This window comes from Bombus bifarius, unplaced genomic scaffold, assembly GCF_011952205.1.
Source record: "Bombus bifarius isolate JDL3187 unplaced genomic scaffold, Bbif_JDL3187 scf7180000008047, whole genome shotgun sequence".
Classification (NCBI taxonomy): Eukaryota; Metazoa; Arthropoda; class Insecta; order Hymenoptera; family Apidae; genus Bombus; species Bombus bifarius.
This window is the reverse complement of record NW_022884413.1, coordinates 3,011,678-3,020,664: the sequence shown is the minus strand read 5'-3', so window position 1 is coordinate 3,020,664 and position 8,987 is coordinate 3,011,678. Positions and strand designations below refer to the sequence as shown.

Here is an 8,987-nt window from a genome sequence, read left to right as displayed (position 1 = left end):
ATTTCTCACCGTGATTTCCCTTCCCTTTTGAGACGTCCGAACGAGCCGTTTCTTTTCCGCGCCAAATGCTCGTTATGCCGTAATAACGGTTAATCCGGAGGAAGAAATGGCGGCAGCGAGGAACAGATGCAAACGAAATCGTTGAAACGAATAGGCGCATGCACGGCATAAAATTAAGTGGATTCCGCGAAGCAGCGCGCGATCCTCGGCGCGGATAGCGGCGCGAGCAACTTTCGGAATTAGTATTTCATAGTTAAACGCTGTGTCCCCGTAGGCCGTAGGCTGCGTCAAGTTCCCACGTTGGCTCGGCAACGAGCGATTAATTTACCATCACATACGTAAGTTGAATAGCAACGGAAGTCGAACGCTTCACGGTATACGAATACTTTTTTTCGACCACTGTACTTATCGAATTGATTCAGATTCACGAGTACACATTGAACTTGATCCCACCCCTGGCGAGCGTGGGTCGCGTTGGAGGGAGCGCGCGACCGATGGTGGGGCCGCCGGTGAGTCGAGCGTCGGGGAGGAAAGCGCGCGCAGGCCTCTCCCCTCCGACCCCACCAAGACGCGACGGGCAGCGCAGGAGAGGGGCGCCGCGACGTCAGGCCCAGAGCTGGTCCGTCCGTCGTCCGGCCGACTCGAGGCACCAGAGCTGCGGATTTCGCGCGAGATATACAACCATAAACACACATATACACAGGTTCGCGCACGTACGTAGCCACGCACGCACGCACGAACGCACGCACGCACGCACGAACGCACGCACGCACGCACGGACGCACGGACTCACGGACGCACGCACGCGGCCAAGCAACTACGTAGCCAAGCACGGACGAACGTGTAAGCACGCACGCGGTGTCCCGCGTGGACAGACGGACAGAGTCTCTCGCTCTCTCGGTGGTACACGTGCGCACACCGGTCTGTGTCGTAGCCGATCCACGGGTAGAAAAAAGAGTCGAGTGTGTGAGAAAATAGGAAACACGGTACGACGTATCGTCAGTGGAAGAGAAAAAGGGAGTTGGTCGCGGGCGCCACGTGCCGTCTCGAGAAACTCGACGAGTGCCGCGACAGCTTTCCGGGATGGCTCGAGTGTGTTATTACTGGCCGAGTTGAAACGTCGCCGGTTCTATCCGCATGGGATCGTTCAGGAAGTGGATTAGCGCGCGAGGGGAGGTGTGGCTCCCTGACAGTGTCGATGGTGAAGTACAGCAGTGATTCGATTAACCTGCGACCGGAATCGTCGAGTGCGGAATCGACGCGGTCCTCGCCGCGGCGCGGACCGATCGCGTGTCGGCCCGTCTCAGCGAGATATTAGTCCCGATTCGTTGCCCGACGAACTGGATCACCGGCGGTCGCCAACAATCCGAAAGCGATCAACAGGCTAGAAGGAATGTCACGGAGAAAGCAAGCTCGACCAAGCCGTGCCCACCTCGAGGAGGATCTTGTCCACGGCCCTCTGCTCATCAACGCCGTACGAAACGTGAACCAGACCCGTAAGTGAATATCATCGAGCGCGATACGTACGAATCCGGATCTAGGAAAATAGCGCGCACGCACGCACGCACGCACGCACACAGGCGCTCACACACACACACACACGCGCACACACACACGCACACATACACGCAACACGCGCGCGCGTCACACACGTACACACTGCCCCCTCCCGCCCCCTCTCTCTCTCTCCAGTGCTCTCGCGCGTTAGATTAGGCGAGAAAGGGTCGTTAGCCGTTGTTACCTTGCCGCTGTCGAGTAACTTGTGTCGAGCCGTTTTTCTATTATTTCACCGTACGTCGATGGCCGTGGCGAAACAGTGAATCGAATTCTGCGAACGTATCGGCCCGCGTTTGTGAAAATGTTTTCGAATGGTCGAAAACGGTTAGACAAACGTGTTACGGAGTAACGAGAACGACGAGAAGGATGCTGGATAAGAGATCGTGCCTGCGCGGACAAGCAGCGACAGTTTGGACGCCGCGTGATGCGACTGAAATTCACCTTGAAGTTGAACCGTTCAAGATCGAAAGACACTCGATGGAGGAAATTCCGTGTAACCGGTCGATCCTGCGACCACCTAGCTACGTATCAAAGAAATTCCAATGGATCGCATCGATACGCGGCTCCGTTTCGCTTGATACGCGGCTCGTGGGCTATGCCACCGTGAGTGATTCTCTTTGCTCGTCCTCCGATCGCGGACAAACGTCCGTTTCTAAGTAATAATTATTTATTCGCGAGAGTGAACCCTTCCGCACAGAGGATGCATCTACGACGACGTTGCGTAGATCGTGGTTTCGTCGCGACGACTTTCGAGCATCTTTTCGTCGTTCTTCTATCGTCTGTCCTGATCTAAGACGACTAGTTCGATATCCACAACTTTCTAAAAGATCTTCTACCAAGATAAGCAAAACGCTCACCATCAGGTATTGAATTCTACATCGGGCTTGGGACATGTCGCCCATTTCACGTCACAAAAGTTGTTGGCGGAGCTTCGGTAAACTCTCCTTCGAGCCGCGTTGAATTCGACGACGAAATATCGATGATCTTGTAACGAGAAGCCAGGTTATCGAATATCTGTCAACTCGCAGAGCAAATGTAACGCGTACGAGTTACGTTAAATGGCAAGGTAGGCAAATAATAACAATAATAACAACTATCGTAGAGACGATAGAGATGATAGAGAAGAGTCGGACGTTTTATCGTGGTTGAATAACTGGAACGCGAGAATTCGTAACGATTATCATGCCATATTAGTTATTAGATATTAGATATTAGTTGTCAGTGGGTGGTTGTTAGTTATTGGTTATTTGTTATTAGTTGTCGATGGATGCGCTGTCGTTGATTATTCCGTGCTCTTAGCTTCGTGTAACGAACGAGCTTCGACGACGTACGAATGTCGTACTTGGCTCGTAACGATACATTTTGGTGCACTCGAGCCACTTTTACAGGAAACAAGCGATTAAAACAGGTTGGAAAGGAAGGTGATGCAATGGTGGCCGTCGGCGTGGTGGCGCGGCGCGCCGAGAGATCAGCCGCGAGTGTCATCGAAACTCGATTCACTGAAGCTCTCCGTCGGACTCGTAGCGGCGCGACCCGTCAACCAACCGCTTCGAATCCGTTTGTGGTCAAAGTGCGCGAAAAATATCCTGCCGTTCACGTTGCTAATAGCATCGGTTTGATCGGTCTTCCGTAGCGAACGAACGGAAGATGGTTATTTTTCACGCGCTTGGATTCCAGACGAAGATCGAAAGGGGCAGACTGCCAGGTTGGCGTAACGCGTTTCCCCGAAACGCGAGTGCTCCACTAGTAGAAGCAGGAGTTGGTCGATCGCGTTCCTTTTCAACTGGGAAACGCGAACAATCGAGGACAGGTTTCTCGTTTCTCGAGTGCGATGACCCGCACGAAAACGCGACGAGCGCTAAGGCCACTTGTCACTTGTGTTCGCGCGTGCCGTAGGTCGACGTTGAACTCGTTTCAGGCGTTTTGGCAACGTTCCGTGCCTGCGATTCTCACTTTTCTGCTAAATTCCTACTTATCCAAGCGTAATTTCTTTGACGAAAGTACGGTGGCGCTACGGGAACGATCGAGCGATTGTCCCGCGAAAGTTGCTTGTTTCTTGAATTTCGTTTCGAATGCTCGTTCCGTCCAACCAACCGATACCATCGATACCATCGGCAGTTTCTTACGTCTCGGACAAACGCAAAAGTATCATCGTTGTTGAAAATATAAACGCTATTGTAGAGTTAAGCTAACGTTTATCGTAAAAGAAACGTGCTTTGTAACGTAGGCAGCAAAAATAACATTGACGCGTACCTCTTAACGCTTGTTTCCAACGGTGGAGGTTAAACGTATCCTTCTAATAATCGAGTAAGTCGACTCCGATCTTGCCATTTCTTTGTTCGCCAGTTCGACCTCTTCTTCTTCTTCTTCTTCTTCTTCTTTTCACCTCCCTTGTTTCGTTATTCGATGCTTCACATAGATATCTATTTATCGACAAAAAACGTTTACGTTTTCCCAAGAAATAAATATCAAATGTTTTTTTTAATACGAAAGTAGTTCCCTTTGAATTTGGCGAAATTGAACGATAACGTGGAATCTGCCGGGGCGATTTCTTTACGGTCACGGGGAGTTCTAGTTCGCGTGTAACGTTCTTCGTATTGGTGAAAAATATTAGCGAGAAGAGATGAAATCGTCCGACGACCCGATAAAACTAGAAATTTGAAAATTGAAGTAACTTGTAATTTCTCGATCGGTCTTAATAGGTAGCATGTATTTATAGGAGCCGTTCACCGATCATAGCGAACAATTTGCCAAGTTGCAGCAAATGGACTGCTGGAAACGCGTTATTTTTCTCTTCGCGGCTGAACATTCGTTTAATCTTCATCTTATCTATTTAATGAAATTTAGAAAATTAAAGAAAGTGGAATTAATGGATTCGGCTTGCGACCGCCTTGCGCATAAAATAATAAATTTCCCAAGTAAGGCACTAAAATAATTTTTGCAAGATAAAGTTTTATCAATTCGACGTTGACTATTAAATTCGTTTTAATTAAAAGAAACGCGTCGCAGTAAAGTTTCTCCAATTGTTTTGGACGAGTTTTCAAGTAGTTTTTCTCCTGTCGGTTAATAGAAAGTTATTTGTCACAAGTTACACGGAATTTCATCGAAATTAGTGTCTTCAATTTGATCGTACTCTTAAAAGTAATTGCCTACTGTTCGTTATTTACTTTTTGCGAGTAAACTTTTCATTCTTTCCGCTCGAGCTGAATACTTTTCGCTCGTATTATACGGAACAACTACGTAAGTCGATGATTTCACGGATTTCTCATAGCAGTTTCTCCTCTTTATGAAGCGTAATTACGCCAATTTTTTCATCTAGCGTCCTTTTTTTCTTCGCAACATGGAAATATAAAAATAGCGAGCAAGCGAACGACAGACACCGGTAAACGAGACGCGAATCGCGTAGCTCGAGGGAAAGTTTCGGTAACGGATCGTGGCAGAGACTTTGTCGGGCGAATGTTCGTGTTAAAACTTGACAAGTGTCTGGTAGCGGTAATCTGTAAAATTACGAATAATTTTCTACTCTTTCCAACAAATACTCGGTTTGTATTCGGTCAAATCGAGTGAAATTGCGTGTATATTGTTCGGCTATAAATAAAGATTCCGCTGAATTATGGCGATAATATTTATTAGCGGATGTAATAACGTAAGAGAGAAAGAAAGCAAAACCAACCTAGATACATAATAGTGGAACTAAATCGTGGGCATAAATTAACGAATAAAATGTACACAGCATAATCCGTTACTAAATCTTTTTCAACGTAGCTATATCTTATAACCGAGCCGAACATCTTAACAAACGCTTGAAATAGCGGAAAATCTTTTAACGTACGCTGTACACTGTATATATTAGCGAATCCGCTGATGCTGTAAACGATACTTCGTTTATGCTTTCTAGGTAATACTTTGTCCACGATTTCTTCAAACCGATTGTTTATATTTCTCGTATCGAGGTCTCCTCGAGCGTTAAACGGCGATCGATCGATCGATTCGTTAACTTTTCGATCGCTTTTCTCAAACCTACTGCCTATCGCTTATCGCGATAAACCGAATTACTTTTCTTCGAAATTTCTAAACAGTTTTGGCTGGAAGCGAGGAAAGCAATACGGTTCTGTAACGCGATAACGTGGACTGCGCAGCTTTTTAAAGGTTTCGATCAGGTTTAATGGAATTAGAGAGCGATGAGGATTTTTAGCGTGAAATTAACTGTTTAGCTGCGACGGCGTCAGGCCCTTTGAAACCATGATTTAACCGTTCGTGTCCCTCGACCGTAGACACGCCATTTCTACAATGTTTTAACATACGCGATTTCTTTCAACCGCTATCGTTCATTTTCACCGTATACTTTGCCATATCGTAAGTGACGTACCGAGCGTACGATATTCTATCAAACTGTGCAACCAACTGTACCGTAGATACTCTTTTTTTATACTCTTTTTTTCAACAAATTTCTAACCTACTAACCAAAGAAAACGATTAATTTTAATTGGCAATCTGCCGAACATAGTAATTTCTCTATCGCTAAAACGATCAAGTCTATCACGACATATTTACATTTCCTTCCTCTCCAATTATACTAGAAACGTGCGAATGCTTATGAAAAATTAACGTTGACGTTTATTCAGATACTATACGTAATTACATATACCTACCATAGATACCATTTCGATTATAAACATCTACATACACATACACCTATGTAATACACACTTGCGTGGAATATCTATTTTCAGTGTTATTTATGGATCTTCCACTTTTCTAATCCTGCAACAAGAATATTCGTAATTGTTGTGAGTCGCCTTCGCTTGTCGCGAATAATACCTTATACCATTGATCAAACATATTGTTTTATTCCAAGTTTCTATTCGCAGATTTTTTGTTTTTTTTTTCTTTTCTCTTTTTTCTTTCCTCTTTTTCCTTTTTTTTTTTTTTTTCTTTGTAATTGGAACTAGCAGTGCTATATATAGAAGTATAAATACAAGCAATAAGCTTGATCTATCGTGAATTTCCACAATCTGTCAAACAAGTTCGTCGCATTGGCATAAAATATTCGACAAACCGTTGCAATTAACATATAACCAAAAGAGTTAGAATTTGGTGAAAAACTATACTCGCTAGCCGGCGGATAGAGTCTCCGCGGCAATTTTTTCGATAAAGTCGACCGGTTAATTGATTAGCTCGGACGTATCCGAAGTGGTGAAATTTCTTTGAGATCGAATCCTGCACGGTCAAAAGAGAGAGAGAGAGAGAGAGAGAGAGAGAGAGAGAGAGGGTGAGAAGGAGAAAAGGGGAAGAAAAAAGGAATTGTTCGCGTGAAATTTCACGGAACCCTCGTGAATCTCTCGCGGCACGCAGTCCGAAAAGAAACGCAGATAAGAAGTGCACCGGTGAATGGCGCGATGATAGGGTTTGCTGGATCCTCGTATTTTTTGTCTTTCTCCAGGTTCCGGTATTTGTAATGCTAAACTGTGGGTGGATATCGCCAGGAATTTGACGGAACGACCACGCGAAACCGGATTTCTCCGACATTCTGCAAAAAATTAATCAGAAACTAGCTATACGCGTTACAATTTCAAACGTTCGAACTTGTCGAAAATATGGAGAAAGAATTTTCGGTGTGATTTTCGGTATTTTCGATCGAGGTAATTTGATGAAAAGTGACTTGTTGGTAATTCGACGGGAAAGAGTCAAAATTCGTTGAAACGATTCAGATCCGTTTGAACGCAAACGGTAATAATTTAATATTAGAACTTCTGAAACGTGTGTTTGCGTGCGTGTGCGCGTGGTGCAACTGTAATTGACAAGAAAGTGCCAAAGTATCAAAATGATAAATATTCGAAATGAACGTCACCGATGAGCTTAACGAAACGATATGTTTTGCGCTTCGTTCGGTGTTTATCGCGTTGAACCGCAAGTAAGGAACGCCGTAGCAAATCTAGGATATCATACTCTTCGAACAACGCGATAAAAATGGGGAAAGTCCGGAACAGTTTTCAAAAATTCTCCTACATATTCTAATATTTCCTAATATTTCCTATACATATCCTAATATTTGATAAATTGTCCGATAAATAAACGATATTATAGTCTCGCGATAGCCAATCAGTTTCGTAAAGATAATTTTGATGACGAATGAAAAATAAGTTGACGGAAAGGGCGAGCGCTACTTGCTTTCCTAGAAACGTAAATAAACCAAGCTTGAAAATATTTCGAAAGAAGAATTCTATGGAGAATAATGGTATATCCCATCGTATCGTTAAATAATCAAACCGTAACGTTAAATGCAACCTGTAAGCCGATTACTTAACGACTAAGCGTTACCGTGCGAGTCGAAAGGTGCGAAATCGAACGAGAACGATCGAATTGTTTGTACGCGAGGAAAAGTGACATTTCCAGTGATGTTGGGCGCGCTAAAAATTTCGCGTCTGTCTCTCGGCCATGATAAACTTTACGATCATCGTTAGAACGGGAAATTTACATTCGATAATAAATTCTCGAAAAGTTTAACAAAACAAGCTTGAACGAACCTCGCGATTTTGTCGATCGGAACTCGAGAATCTTGAAAATTCTCCAAAAATCGTTTTTTATGCCAAAGATTCCCGAAAATTCTATTCTAAACGATATGCTCGTTTCTTTTCGAAAAAGTTCCCTTTCGAAAGAGCGATTCGGTAATTTTCTGGAAATACGGTCGAAAAATAGATCGTACGCGCAAGAAAAGGACGCGCGTCGGTGAGTCACGGAGAAAAAAGTTTTCGATGATAAGCGTGTCTTTTAGTTCGAACAAAGTTTCCGCAAACATTTGTCAATTATTAGTTATCCATTGATAAGCCATATCATCGATCATAGTGCATGGTGCATTGTCGATTTCCCAGGAAATATTCTTATCTCATTTTTAAATGTCGAAAAATGACCACGTAAAATAGAAACACGCCCGCGCGTTGCATCGTTTTCGATTACGCTTTTTACCAATCGTAATACAGAAACGTATATACACGGTGGCTCAGCGGTTCGCAACGAGCTATTAAAACTTAATTATAAATTATCGATGAGAACGAACAACGAGAAATCTTCTTTCGTTCGTTAGGTGTCAACTACTTTTGCCGTTTAAGCTCTTTATCGCTTATCGCAAATATTCCATTCAATTCCGAATGAAAATATCTATCTCCGTTGCGTTTACGTTATTACATTCCCGTAAACGGTACTATGATAGCACATTGCATAGTAGCCTTAGAAACGATTTTGCGATCATTTCACGAATTACTTGCAATTTGTCCGTATTCTCAGACCAAACTTTTCAAATCCTATCGCATATCGCGATAAAAACCTGCTTACAAATGTATTAGTAAATGCGAATATCGTTGGCAGTCTATCTTCTGAACAGTTCTTAGAAAAATATACTACTTCCTATCGATCGAATTTTCCAAAATCAC

General features: G+C 44.0%; 1 protein-coding gene across 3 annotated transcripts in view; it reads left to right on the top strand.

Moving 5' to 3' along the window:
- Nucleotides 1–593: 593 nt before the first annotated feature.
- The window catches only part of LOC117207886 (homeotic protein spalt-major-like), a 70,289-nt gene continuing 61,895 nt past the window's right edge, over nt 594–8,987 (top strand). The window contains exon 1 of one of the 3 annotated variants that reach the window (XM_033448564.1): nt 594–1,496. In XM_033448564.1, the coding sequence (XP_033304455.1) occupies nt 1,394–1,496 (103 nt within the window). In that variant the 5' untranslated portion in view covers nt 594–1,393. The remainder of the gene's footprint in view (nt 1,497–8,987) is intronic. The other 2 variants (XM_033448560.1, XM_033448562.1) reach the window with 2 other exon arrangements.